The following is a 15,011-nucleotide window of genomic DNA, read 5'->3' on the forward strand; positions in this document are numbered from 1 at the left end:
TCACAAACACATCGAAGATAGCAATGGCTAGAACTGGATTAGACAAATGTTGCACATGTAATGGGAAATGGCACGAGTCATGCAGCAACTTTGTTCAAACATCTACTGAAGCAAATGATTGCTGAAAATAAACCCCAAAAAGGCCTTGACACACAAAAAGTACATAATGGCAATTATACAAACTTTTTCAGATTTTTCAGGAGGTGTGTCTGCTTCCTGGGCGGGTCGTAAAGGTCACACTTTGGCTAATTGTTCACAACTGTTTTAACAGACAGTCAAGCATACTGCAATACACAACAGTAGATACAAGAAGCGTGATCCTCGCAGATTACAGGAAGTGTAGATTAATCAGTGACACATACTCCGGTCGTCTGTACATTAACATCTCTGAAACGTGCCTCCTTGCAAATGTTGCATCCTGAAACTGTTGTCACATGGCCAGCCCCTATCCCAGTTTTCCAACAGGACCTTTGTCCACAGATTTACTTCGGAAAGTCCGCAGTTTATGATGATGAATGTGTGTGCATTGATAAAGCAAAAGTGTCTGCAGAGCTGCTTAAAAAATGTTGAATTATTACATGCAACAGGGCAGTTATTGTTTTGAACAAACCCTTAAACTCAATATATTATATTAGTTATTTTTTCCTTCTCCCTGAAATGTTTCCACAAAAATGTCAACAGAAAGGAAGAAGCCAGTCAGGAAAAAATGGGAAAGGCTAAAATATAAGACATTTCTTTAAAACAAAAGAAAAAAAAAAGACAACTTAAAAGTGACATCTTCCTAAATTTACTAAACTTACACAGATTACACAAGTGGGCTCAGCCCAGGCCACACTGAGCACACTCAGCCGCTATCTTTCCAAACTGGCTGTTTCATGCAGGATTTATGGCACCGCTTTGGTGTCTGTTTGCGTAGGTCTTTAGCTGTGCAAAAACAAAAGGTTGAGGCTATAGAGAAGTTTATACAATCTCACCTGGCAGGGATGACATTATTTGTAGGTCACAGGCTAAATGTTTAAAAAGTTGGCTTCACTGAGAAAAGAAGCCGGAGTGGAGACTGAGACTGAAGAAGTCACGTGAATGAGTGACATAACGTTTCTCCCACTGAAAACGCTACGTCCAGATGAACAGAGTGCCAGAGTGGAGTTCACAATAAAGAGGGAGAAGTGTAAAATAAAATATATCTGTGTTTAAAACTTAATTTTACTCCCCTATACGGAAGTTCTTTGTATATTTTAGTTCTGCTTTCTCAGCTACTAAGGCACAAGATCATATGGAAAACATGTAACACTACATGTGCTGCATGTTGTTGTTGTTGACCAACAGCATTAACATAAACAAGGCCGCAGAATATTGCACACATTTCTCACACTCCCTACAAAGATATGGGTCTGGAGAGCTCTTAAATCATTTTAGCATTTAAGAACAATGCCTTAGCATGACCTTAAAGAAGAGAAAATTACAGTCACTGTGGTTTGCATATTTCAAGATATTGCTGCAGAGTAAGATTTGTCATCCCTCAGGTTTTGGGACCATAGATGTTCACAAGCTGATTGAAGCGTGACTTTGAGCCAAAGATGAGGTCCACTTGCATACACTGTCCTTAAAAAAAGATAAGCAAATGTGAGTGTGGTAAGATGGTAAACTGAAAGCGCTAACATGGCTTTTTGCATTTTCATGCTTATGGTTAGGAGATGCCAGAACAGAGACATACTTCCAGACACAAATCACTGAATCAACAACTACAGTTTGTCTATAGTTTTCTGACAGAAACTATAAGTAGCTTAAACAGCTTGATATGAATTTTCTTTGCTGCCCTTTTCTGTATTTCCTTTTCTGTCTTTACTATTTTTCCAAATGCAGAACGCAAAAGCAGTTTTGAAAAAAAGTGGAATCCATTTTGTTGGTTGCTTGGTCGGTTGCTCTTTAGGCATTTCCATTTATGTTTAACCTTTTTACTTCTAACTCAGTCAGGGAGAAAAGCTTTTTTGGTGACAAAACAATCTGAAACCCTTTACAAGCGAGTGAAAAAAGAAATCATTTTCAGAGCACCTTTTAAGATAAATATCACAAAATGCTTCACAACATAATGTTAAAAACATAAAAACAAAAAAGAAGCTGAGCAGCTTTTTAAAAGAAATCCCAAGTCTACAGATCTCAGGCTCAGTGGGCGAGAGTTCCTGAGTCTGGGAACTGTTGTAAACGCTCCATCTCCTTTAGCTCTCAACCTAGTATGATGCACAGCCAGCAGACCCTGATCACATGACCTCTGCGACCTGCAGTAGTATGGATGTAAAAGTTCACTGATGTATGCTAGAGCTTTTTCATGCAGAACCTTAAAAGTCAACACAAAAATGTATATATGTGTTAAGTGATTACACACAAGGCTTCACCTTTCCATCCCCGCAGTTAGAGTGTTTACATGTTAACAAGCGTTAATACAAACAGAGGGATGTGTGGTGAGATCCAGTATTTGAAAAACTTACAGAGTAAGTGCCACATCAATCATAGGAAAACAATGGGTTCATTTTATGAATATTTCTCTCTATCACTTAAATTATACTCTTTGATAAATGTATGAAGCTCATAATTATAATGCCCTCCTTGGAGCAATCTGCTTATAATGATTGCTTTGTCAGCTGTCACTTGATCACACAAAAACATGAAGAGGCTTAAATGACAAAATAAATGTATAGTTTCATGCAAGCATGAAAAAATTCAAACTGGCACCTGCAGAAATGAAACTTTTTCTTTTAATGTTTAGAACAGAAAAAAAAAGTCAGAGAAGCAGACGGACAAACTGCTACACTTTATCCATGACTAAAATGAACCAAAAACAGAACAAAAGCTGGGCTTCAAGGGCTCATCTCCTAGTGATATGGGTGTTTTGTCTTGTACATCAACCTGTCATCCTCATTTACAACATCATAAAAACATAAACGTTTGAGGACAGCATTTAAAATGTGAACCAGTTAGAACACAAAATCATAAACAATGTCTGACTAAAGTTATGTGTCCTGCCAAGTACAGTTCATTGACATGTCGTCCTAGATGCAAAAAAAAAAAAAGGATTGATAAAGATTGATACAATTCTCTTGTAAATATTAACTTATTTGCCAAAAGTAACAGAGACTATGCTGCTTTTTAAAATATAAATACCTTTTTCAGTGTGGGCAAAATATAAATCCTTCATTTAGTTCAATGATTCCCTCCTAGCTATATCACTGACTATGTTATCTATCTTCTTCTGTTCAAGGTATGAAGATCCCAATCAATAGTTGAAGTCATTTTGACAAAACCTTTAAATGTTAGCCAGCTCAACTTTAAACATTGTATAGATGCCAGCGATGTGACTGATGAGTTGATTTATAAGGCCAAATGGTTCAAGGCTAAATGGCCAGAATTCTTTATATTTAAGTGGCCGTACTGACAGACATACACAGATCATGTGTACAGACACAAATTTTTAGGGTTTGACATACCCCCCCCCCCAGATGATTTTGCAATAATCTGCCCTTTTCACCGCTTGTTCTTCTCAGATTTTCAATATCTCTAACAAAAATAAAACCTTTCTATGTTGTTCTTTGATTTTTCAAACATGGCATGTGTAACAAAGTTACCTTATATGTAAACAGGCAGCTGGGATACATAAGATTACCTGGTGACATTTAGACCACGAGGGTGTTGCCTGTTTTTACTAGTCTGCCAGGTTCAAAGAAACATATCAGACACCGTAAGAAATATCTGGCATGGATTTTCTGCTGACAATGAAAATGATGTTATTTTATCTCTTTACTGAAGCTCAACAGCAATAAAGATAATAGATAAACAATAAAGATAGTAAACATTTTTAAATGTACAATGACAATAAAAGGTTATTCTATTCTATAAGGTGTTTATAGATGATTTAGAAGCAGATTATGAGAGAATGGTTCAGAATAGAATAGAATAGAAATATCCCTTATTGTCACTCACTGAGGAAATACACTTTACAGAGGAAACTAAAATTAAAATAAAATTGAGTAAGTGTTTAAAAAAACCTCTGTATTAATGCACATGCGTTACATTATACAACACATGTTCTGTTTTTCAGTTGCAGTTTTCTGCGGTTTCTGCAATTCAGCCTTTTAAGTTACTTTTAGCAAATTATTTGCCATGGGCCAACCCACATGCATGTTCACACAGACACACATTACATCAGGTGTGTGCAAGTGTGCAGTCAGGGACATGTGGGGAGGTGGATCTTCTCTTACCAGGATGGGAAAGGAACAGTCACTCCCACAGACGCATTATTACAGAACACTGAGGGGGGTTCGCTCTCTTCACACAGTGGTGACACCTGTAACTGCCCGTACCACTCAAGAGGACCCTCAAAACAAACCCAACTTTACAGAGATCTCAGACATTTGCTCAAGTAGACAAGGACATGGAGGAGAAGGACTTGCAATCTGTGGAGTATTTTGTGAAGAGGGAGGTTCTGGATGAGTTATGCCTGGATGAAGTGGCTCAAAAAGGGACCTGGTCCACTAAACCGACACTGGGTGATCAGGTGAAAGAGTCCCTGAGGTAATTTTTTTAAAAAGACATGGGAAGGAGTTATCACAAATAAAAAGAAAATAATAAGACATAGAAATAAAGAAAATGTTTTTTAATCCAAATGGAATTGTTGAAGTGCTAGAACTTCTCAACATTTAAAAGTTATTAATGAAGTGAGCTAAAGATCTAAGAATGTGTTTGCATGTTTAGATAGAGGTTTGACTTGTCTGGTTGGTTAACTGTTTTGTTATCTCAAAGCAAAGTTCATCATTTTTGAAAATTTTCCCTGGTTAACCTTTAAAACAACTTGTGATACAGCACATCATATCTGACCATAAAAGTGATACTGATGAATCACAAAAGCAATTATTGACAGTTCAATTACATGAATTCATAACTGTTAACACGTCAACATGGCAGAGGAGGTCAAGACTTACTTTGTTACCTTACATATTTCTTTGGGACAAAGAAGGCAAATATTCATGCAGGAGAAAGGCATTTAATTATTTTATTTATTTATTTTTGTTAAATACTTAGTTATTACTCCATGGTAGCTTATCAGATTTCTACCCTAAGCCACAGTGATGACTTAATGTTTTACAGCCCCAGCTGATAAAAGATGTAACAGGTGGTACAGTTCACAAGTTACATTGTCAGTCTTTTTGTATATATCCCTCTTCAGCAGACTAATAGATATAAAAAGGTACATAGATATTCTTTATTTATTTAAGCTTAAAAACTACAAACTACAAAGTCAATATCAGCACTTAAATTGTGTCTTTCTGGAATGACTGTTGCAGATGTTCGGTGCCCAGGCTGAAACATATACTTCTAACCTGGGTCCCTGTTCTCAGCTGGTTGCCTCGTTACTCCATCAGAGAAAATGCCTTAGGAGACCTGATTTCTGGCTGCAGTGTCGGCATCATGCATCTGCCGCAGGGTTTGTATGTGGGAATGTGTGCACTTGAGGGAGCTCACTGTTTAGCCACACAAATTCAGTACAAATGTTTGTAATAGAAGCAGCTACCTTAACTTTATCCAAATCTGAAGACAATAATTATGACACAGGCTGATATCAATTCTCCCATCCCACTCTAATCAGTAAACAGAAAAAGGATGTTTCTATCAATCTTTTAAGCAACCAAAACGTGTCTGAAGGACTTTAAGCTGACACATATGCATTCTGTCTTCTTTAAAAAGGTATGGCATATGCTCTTCTGGCTTCCCTGCGACCAGTGTATGGCCTTTACACCTCCCTCTTCCCAGTGCTGGTCTACTTCATCTTTGGTACATCGAGACACATTTCTATAGGTGAGTGATGTGGAAAATGCTTGTTTTCCTAATTCAAAAAAGCTTTAACATCATTGCTAATCTGTCTTCATGCATTCTCAATCATCCAGGTAAGTAAATCTCCAAAAGTTGATTCTGTTCATCTGGACGTAGCGTTTTAAGTGGGAGAAACATTTTGTCACTCATCCAAGTGACTTCTCCAGTCTCAGCTGACTGCAGGTTTCCCCAATCTGGCCAATTTGTACATGGAAGAAGTGGAAAAGAGGGCTTTGCTATCCTATGCTGGCACACCACCAAGTCATTGGTTCAGATATGTGGATGACACCTGGGTGAAAATCAAATCTCAAGACGTACCACAATTCACGGATCACATTAACTCGGTGGACCGACACATCAAATTCACCGGGGAGGATATGAAAAGTGGCAGGTTAGCCTTCTTAGACTGTGAGATTTCCATCAGTAATGGGGGACATCTAAAAGCTGACGTGTACCATAAACCTACATACGGATCAGTATCTAAGGTTTGACTCTCACCATCCACTGGAGTATAAACTGGGTGTCATCAGGACGCTACAACACAGAGCGACCACCATTCCCACAGACACAGCAGCCAGGGAAGCAGAAGAACATTACATCAAGAAGGCCCTGAGTAAATGTGGTTATCCCAGCTGGACTTTTGTCAAAGCTGGAAAGGCACCTAAAGAAAGCTCCAGCCGATCCAGGAGAGAAGGACAACCGCTGACTAAGCAAAACCCTGTAGTGATCCCATATGTCGTTCCGTATCGGAACAGTTGAGACACATTTTTTCTCTGTGGCTTTTAAACCCCAAAACACGCTGCGCCAAAAATTGGTCCACCCCAAGGATTGGGTCCCCCGACACAAAGAGAGTAACACAGTGTACGCTGTTAAGTGCCAGGAGGATTGCCAGGATTTATACATCGGGGAAACCAAACAACCTCTGGCAAAGCGGATGGCACAACACAGAAGAGCTACCTCGTCAGGCCAGGACTCTGCAGTCTATTTACACCTACAGGCCAGTGGACACTCTTTCTATGATGAGGATGTACACATCCTGGACAGGGAAGAACGCTGGTTTGAGCGCGGAGTCAAGGAGGCCATTTACGTGAAAAGGGAAAGACCCTCTCTGAATTGAGGAGGGGGGCTAAGGGTACATCTTTCACCATCTTACAATGCTGTGATTGCAGCCATTCCCCCAACTCTCTGTGAATGGTACTCATGGCCATTGATCAGTGGTCTTTGATCAGTGGGTTTTGGTCAGTGGTTGTTGATCAATGGTCATGAGAATTTGCATAATTAAGATTAAGGAACTGACCTCCCAGCCAATTGTTCCTTCAGTGGGCTGGTTTTAGTCATTATGCAAATGTACTGTTTATAAGATTGGGGAAACCTGCAGTCAGCTGAGACTGAAGAAGTCACTTGGATGAGTGACGAAACGTTTCTCCCACTGAAAATGCTATGTCCAGATGAACAGAATCAACTTTTGGAGCATTGCTAATCTGATTCTTCCATATGTCTCTATGAATATCTGTGTGTCCACATGGCTGTATTTTGTATGCTCAGGCACATTTGCTGTGATCAGCATCATGGTCGGGAGTGTGACAGAAAGGCTGGCACCTGACAGTAACTTTATTGTGAATGGCACTAATGGGACGGAAACTGTGGACATCGATAAACGCGATGCTTACAGAGTACAGGTGGCATGTTCCCTCACAGTCTTGACAGGAATCTTTCAGGTGTGTGTCTATTCTGTGTGTCAGACGTACAGCTTTTAGTGAAGTGATGAGCAAACCTTTCAGGGCATATTTCACCTCCTTCCCTTCACTGACTTTGTCATTTTACATCCTAAGATTCTGTTGGGTGTGGTGAGGTTTGGCTTCGTGGTCACCTATCTCTCTGAGCCCCTCATTCGTGGCTACACCACAGGATCAGCATGCCACGTGTGTGTCTCCCAGCTCAAGTACCTGTTTGGAATCACACCGTCTCGCTTCACTGGCCCCCTCTCCCTCATTTATGTGAGTGTGTTAATCATTATCTATCCAATTCACACTTAAGTACACTAACATTTTAAATTGCTGTCACTATTTATTTACTTTTTGTGCTACTTTGACCTTTACAATTAAACATTTAAAAAATTAATTTTGCAAAGTTAAAAATTTGTATCATTAACTTTTATTTAATGACTGCACTGGACTAATTACAACAGTTTTATGATGCCTGCACCTACATAAATGGATGAGTTATTCCTATTACCTTTGTAAATAAATACAAAGTTTGTGTGTGTGTGTGTCCTCCAGTGCAACAAAGTGCATAATATAAAGTACTATAAGAACATGGCTTTTAGAGTAAAAGTTTTGCTTGGCCAGTAATGCCAGAAAAGAGCTTCATGAAATATACCAGTCCAATTACAGTCACCAGTACGGTTCCAGTAGCTGAAGCTAATCTCACTGGAGCTATGCAGGGAATTACAGGAGCTTACATGCTAGATGTTATTACACACATATCAGATTAGATGAAGTTGTAATTTTACCTGCTGTAATGAGACAATATTCAACTTGGAAACACACTTCGAAGAAGTCAGATCAAGCAGTTTAAGAGAATACACACATGCTAAGTGCAAAACAAAACAGAAGATAGGCACAAGTTTGCTTTAAATGAACTTGCTTCAGACACAAACACACAAAGATGGCTGGGTTTAAGTGGAAGCTGAATTTTGATGGCATGTATTCCTTACTGCTGGAGATTTCTGCTGTATTTAAGTACTAGCCGAATTTCCAGTCCTCTTGTACTATCATTGTTTGTATTGCCTTACTTGTTTGTTTTTCTTGTTTTCACAGACTGTGTTGGACATTTGCGGCCTGCTGCCGCAGACTCAGGTGCCAGAGCTGGTGGTCAGCCTGGTGGCACTCGCTGTTCTCATTGTGGTCAAAGAAATCAATGACTGCTACCGACAGAAGCTGCCGTTGCCTATTCCAATAGAGCTCGTAGTTGTAAGTCTTCCTTTTAGTTTTTCTTTCATCCTTTCTCTGCCAGTAAAACAGCAGGTGTATTGATTTACGCACCCAGCAGGGGGCGTCTTGACCCCAATGATCACACTAGACCCAGGAAACGCTATAGTTGCACATGAAAGGGGCTGTTTGCAAGAAAGAAATATAAGAAGAAATAATGATACTGAAGTGACATTGTTTTTTTAATCAACAGGTCATAGCAGCAACAATCATTACACACTTCTGTGAACTTCCTAGTAAATACAACATTGACGTGGTTGGAGAAATTCCCAGTGGGTAAGCTCATCTTTGTGTGGAAATAAAGTGCTGGACTTGGTGAGGTGAACCCAGGGCACAAAATTTCCTCCCTTTTCATTTCTGCCAGAAATGCAGAATTTGTTGATAAGACTGTCACACAATCTGCAAAGAAGTGTGTGTGTAACAGCGTGTCTCCTGAAGGCTCCTGTTATGGAAAAAGCCAGGTTTCCCCACGGAAGCCATAAAACAGCGTGGAGTAAACACCAGCCATAATAGGAGATTAATGTCATACATGTATACAACAGCTACTGGCCTTTAAAGAGGGATTCATAAAATTTAATTTGACGTGTTTCTATATTATTAAACAGATTCATGTGTGTGTCGCTTATAAATAGTTAAACAGTTCACGTTTTTCTTCTGCTCCAGGCTCAAGGCCCCTCGTGCTCCAGATACCACTTTCTTCTCAGGCATTATAGGAGATGCTTTTGCTGTGGCCATTGTGGGCTTTGCCATCAACATTTCTCTGGGCAAAACATTTGGCCTCAAATATGGCTACAAGGTGGACAGCAACCAGGTGAGGAAAGCACGCACGCACAGTGGCCTGCACAAACAGTACAAGCAGTCCACTGACTCTCTCATAACAAGGAGGAGTAAAACTTTGGCCTAAAATTAGACTTTACTCTGTAGTCTGCTATTCCTGCCACATTAGTGGAAACAATCACTCAGGTTGTCACTGATCAAGCTTTGGCCCAGCTGCATAGGCTTCTGTTCATTTTGCTTCAGGTGCTTAGTTCATTGAAATAAATTTACTTCAGCTAATGCTTTAGAAAAGTAGTGTCAAACATAAGGCCCAGGGGCCAGATTCAGCCTGTCAAAGACTCCAATCTGACCCGCTGGACAGCTTTACCAAATATAATGCAGGGCATAAATTTTAAAATGTAAATGTCTTTTAAATGTATTTTCATAATTTTTTTACCAACTTCCCCATGGCTATTCATACTATATCAAAGTAATTAAGAAACAAATAAACAATTAAATAAAGGAAAAGTTCCTGCAATTTCTGTATCTGCTACACTGGCAGAAAGGGGAGTTTTATTAGTTTGGCCCATTTAGGATCAAAGTGTGCTGGATTTGGCCCCAGATGTCAAACGATTTTTGACATCCCTGCATTAGAATAAATAACCAAAGCATTCTAATCTTACATCTCAGGTTTAGATTGTAGCCTCAGACAGTGTGAGCTGCAACAAAAAATACTTATCTACATTGTTTCATTAACTCTTATTGTTTGTTTCTAAAGCTTCAAAGAGAGAGACTACACTATTCATGCAGTATATTTTTATTTATTCACTTAGTTCTAACTAGTAGTGCAATTTTGGGAAATGGCTTTCTCTTATTCCTTCAGTGCCCTCCAGAGTTATTTAAAGTGTCACAGGTGTCTGAATTAGCCAAATAATAATAACAGACTATAACTGAATCAGTCAGTTACATGATTCAATGTTAAAATAAAAAGATACATTGTGTGAAACAAGAAGAAATTAAATGAGTTACAAGCAGTACAGAAGCATCACTTTCGATTTTTTGCTTGTTCTTTGTAACCTGATTAATAATTCCCCATGCAAACTCATGTCCTGGAACTGAACTGCACTGTTTATAATTTGCTGGTAAATCAGGTTTTGTAATCAGTTCATTGGAGAAATGATTAATGTTTGGTTAAATTAGATGCATGCAAAAAAAGAACCTGGATGTTTTGTTTTTTAAATGCCAAAACAAACATAGAGGTGTATTAAAAATCATTGTGTTGTTTGCACACTTTGACACACGTGTAAGCTATTTAACTGGGATCAGAGGTAATGTGTGAACAGTCAAATGCTCTAAGGGCGAGACTGCTAAAAAAATTAACGCCCAACACGCTTTTTTGCAATCAGGAAACTTAATTACTGCGACCACATCTCTCAGCGTGGCAGTGACGTGCTGGCCTGGTCAAAAAAATTAATAAGGAGTGCACTGATGTCATTGACCCAAAAGCTGTGCTGACCTGAAGTCACATTAATACCATTAACCAAAGTGTTGTGTGTCTGCCATTTGTCTTTCCAGGAGCTCGTCGCGTTGGGTCTCAGTAACACTATTGGTGGATTTTTTCATTGTTACTCTGTAACTTCCTCGTTGTCACGGAGTCTTGTCCAGGAGAGCACAGGGGGCAAGACACAAGTAAAAACAACTACTTCTGTGATCGAACAGCACAAACTGCAACTGTGCAAACGATTCAGGCACTAAAATAAGAAAAAAGGACGAGGAAGTTTTGAAGAGCAGTTTTTTTAAATTGATCTTCAAATATAAAGGAAAAAAAATCAGTATTTGATGTGACAAGCATAAGATTTTAAATACATCCATTTAAACTGTTAAATACAGAAGTGTGGCAGGTATGTCCTTAGAGACCCTCGGGTCATGGATTGAGGGTCATCTGCCTTCATGATGATCTTACATTGAAGCTTAAGAGGGAAAACTTCTGGACTGGCTGAAGCGTTTGCACAGACATTTACAACAAATTACACCTGATTTTTATGGTCATCTTGAGACCATTTATTGTGTGTGTGTGTGTGTGTGTGTGTGTGTGTGTGTTTGGAAGGTTGCGGGGGTGATTTCCTCCATCATTGTGCTGATCACAGTTTTGAAAATAGGTCCTCTCTTTGAAGATCTCCCCAAGGTAACACTCTCCTTCCTGAGCCATTTCTTGCTAATGATCGCCATCCCTCCTGGCAGTTTCAGAGCCGGTGAGGTTATGGGTATGCGTGATTTCATTAGTGTCTGTGTTTGCTCCTCAGGCTGTCTTATCCACAATCGTGTTTGTGAACTTGAAAGGAATGTTTAAGCAGTTTATGGATCTCCCTTTGCTGTGGAAGACCAACAAGGTTGACTTGGTAAGACTTAATCCTCTTTAGCTTACACTCTGCTCAGCTGAATACTGTGTGACCTTTGTGGCACTGTGGACCTTGTTAACGTTTAGTGTTCATACCGCCCTCTAGCTGGTGTGGCTCGTAACATTCATAAGCACCATCGTGCTCAACTTGGACATGGGCCTGGCTGTCGCCGTTGCGTTTTCCATGCTTACTATCATCTTCAGAACACAACTGTAACTACACAACTCTAATTATCAATTAGTAATGTCTATGCAATCACGATGAGGTACTTAAATGAGATGCAGGGAAATTGTTGGTGTAATTTTGACATTTTTCATGCCTTTCAGACCACGCTACTCAATCTTGGGCAACTTACCAGGCACTGAACTTTATCTGGACACAGACACCTACAAGGAGGTAAGAACACTCTTCAGGATCATATTTATCCATGTAAATTAAAGTTTAAGCTGGCCCAAATTCAAATAACAACAATAAATATATTACTTGAGGAAATTAACCATGCGTATAGTGGTAGATTTTAAAAAATCTGAGTTTTCAAATTCTCCACTTCTCCACTAGTTAAACTAATATCAACTTCAAGGAAGCGACTGAAAGGCTACTAGTTGAAATGAAAGACACCACTAGACTGACTCATAAACGTATGAAACAGAGTGCTCAACAAGTTTGTTGGACCACCACTCAGTGTTTATGCCTTAAAGCAATAGTGGGGCTAGAATCTTTTGTTACGTTTCTGTAATCCAAGCTGTTCAATCAAGAACATATTTTTAATGCTAAAATATAATTATTGTTGTTATCCGTGATTTTTCAGATTGACTGTTTAACCAAAAAAGCAGCAAAAATAGTCCAGCGCATTGTTATTTTTTTATTAATATGCCAAATTGCAGCTACTTAGTTGCATCCTTTGACATGTTAGTTTTGAATGTTGTGCTTGGTTAACTTTTGGTGTCAAACAAGCTTTTGCCAAATTTTAAAATATTTTCATTTTCTTGTTTTTATGACAGGTGGTCAAACGTGTTTGTTAAGCACTTCTGTATTAAAGGGTTTCCTAGACAAAAAAACAAGAGTAAACCTTGGCATATCCCATGTTTGTTTAAAAATTCAGATTTTTTTTCCTAAATGTCTTCCTCCTGGAGCTGTAATCACAGCTTCACAGAGTTGCAGACTTTTAGTTTTAACTAAATTAGGTTGTTCCATTTCCATTTACACCCATTGCAGTAACGTGGCACACGCGCAACTACCTTCTCTAAATGCTAATTTGTTTCGATTTACCCTGGTAGTGAGGCACTGTGAGTAAGGCTACATCTACTTACAATCATTAAGTGGTAGAGGAGCTCCATTTAGTCAAACAACATCTGAGGAAAGCAGAAACTGCAAATGAGATACGAGCAGGGTGTGAGTTTCTTAAACCTTCTAATGTGTGATTTCATGCAGGCAAAAGAGATTCCTGGAATTAAAATCTTCCGTTCATCTGCAACTATCTACTACACAAATGCCGAGATGTTCTTGGAGGTCCTGCAGGAGAAGGTATGTGGTTCCGTGTTCAGTAATCTGTGCTCTGTGTGTGCGTATGTGTGAAATCTGCCTCTGCTTTCTACAGCACCCTTAATTGCTTTCACTATCTCTCTCACTCTTCTCACTTTCTCTCCTCTTTCTGTTTTAATGTGATGCTTGGCTCTTGTTGCAGAGTGGAATCGAGATTGGGAAGCTGCTATCAGCAAAGAAGAAACGAGATGCAAAGCAGAAGCGTAAACAAGAGAAAGAGAAAAAGAAAGCCAAGAAGGAGGCAAAAAAACAAGTATGAGATCTGAAATTAAGGTTTTGCTAATTCTTCCAAAATATATCAGTAAGTCACAATCTTTAGTCACTAAGTTGCACATTTTCTTTAAAGGAGTCCCAGATGAACATAGAAAATGTCTCTGAAAGAACAAGAGAGAGAAACGGGAATAGTGTGGCCTTTAGCATGACAGAAACAGCTACAGATGGCCTTCATAAAGGCCAAGTGAACTTGGCTTACGAACCTGACATAACCATGTCAGATTCAGACTCAGACACAGGTTATGACCACATCACAGAGTTTTCTCGGCACGGCGATGAAGAGAAAAAACGGGCCTGCGAATCGGGCACGCACAGCATCATCTTGGACATTTCCACAACCAGCTTTGTGGACACGGTCACTGTGAAGACACTGAAAAATGTATGTGTGTGCCTGCTGAAATGTTATCATTTTTCTAAAGAATGACAAAGAGAGAACTAACGTGAGATTTGTCCTTTTCTCCCAGATTTTCAGGGACTTTGGAGAAGTTAATTTGGACATCTACTTAGCAGGCTGCCAAGGTAAAGGACACATCGGACAAAAACAGAGACAGAGGGTTCTCCTTAATGCTGAATTAAGGCACTGAAGCTTTACATAATGAATGCGACAAGGTCATAGCCTCGGTGGAGCCCTGCTACGCCCTGTCAGATGACAATGACACATGAATATTTATTTAGATGACTACAATATGCTCTCTCATTGTCATGCATATTTCTCTCCATTTATGTGTGGTAAAACAGCTTGTGTCGTGGAACAGCTGGAAGCAGCGGATTTCTTCTCAGCGTCCATCCCAAAGAGCCGGCTGTTTATCACCGTCCACGATGCAGTGCTTTATATTCTCAAGAAACGGGGGAAGGCGGATTTTGTGCTTGTGGGTCACCATCAATACTTATCACACTTTTGACTTCTCTGTTTATTTATCACTTGCCATTGAAGAAATACATTCTTTGAGATATTTTCACACATTAAGCTCTGGATCTTCCAATTTCTTTCAGGAAGTGTTCCGCAACACCCAGATGTGACCAGCAGGGGTCAGATTCACTCAAATTTAGCCCTCTTCCTCCTCCTCTTTTCAGGCTGCTTTCTGTTTCATCACTCACCATCGTCTCCTCCCCTTTCAGTAAAGGGAGAATGAACCACCTTGACATGGCGCCCGGTTGCTATGGAAACATAGGGAGCGGTTGCTGTGGC

At 39.5% G+C, this 15,011-nt stretch overlaps 1 protein-coding gene across 1 annotated transcript; it reads left to right on the forward strand.

Moving 5' to 3' along the window:
• The first annotated feature begins 4,426 nt into the window (after positions 1-4,426).
• slc26a6l2 (solute carrier family 26 member 6, like 2) lies at positions 4,427-14,924 on the forward strand. The gene is made up of 19 exons (XM_063464036.1): positions 4,427-4,566; positions 5,337-5,476; positions 5,737-5,847; positions 7,408-7,580; positions 7,695-7,859; positions 8,682-8,834; positions 9,046-9,128; positions 9,516-9,663; positions 11,184-11,297; positions 11,716-11,793; positions 11,912-12,007; positions 12,113-12,219; positions 12,334-12,403; positions 13,439-13,531; positions 13,692-13,802; positions 13,869-14,201; positions 14,287-14,341; positions 14,561-14,691; positions 14,816-14,924. Exons 1-19 carry the CDS (start codon positions 4,427-4,429, stop codon positions 14,840-14,842), a joined length of 2,328 nt encoding a protein of 775 aa, XP_063320106.1. The 3' UTR covers positions 14,843-14,924.
• The last annotated feature ends 87 nt before the right edge of the window (positions 14,925-15,011 follow it).

The sequence above is a fragment of the Pelmatolapia mariae genome, linkage group LG20 (genome assembly GCF_036321145.2).
Source record: "Pelmatolapia mariae isolate MD_Pm_ZW linkage group LG20, Pm_UMD_F_2, whole genome shotgun sequence".
In the NCBI taxonomy this organism is placed as follows: domain Eukaryota; kingdom Metazoa; phylum Chordata; class Actinopteri; order Cichliformes; family Cichlidae; genus Pelmatolapia; species Pelmatolapia mariae.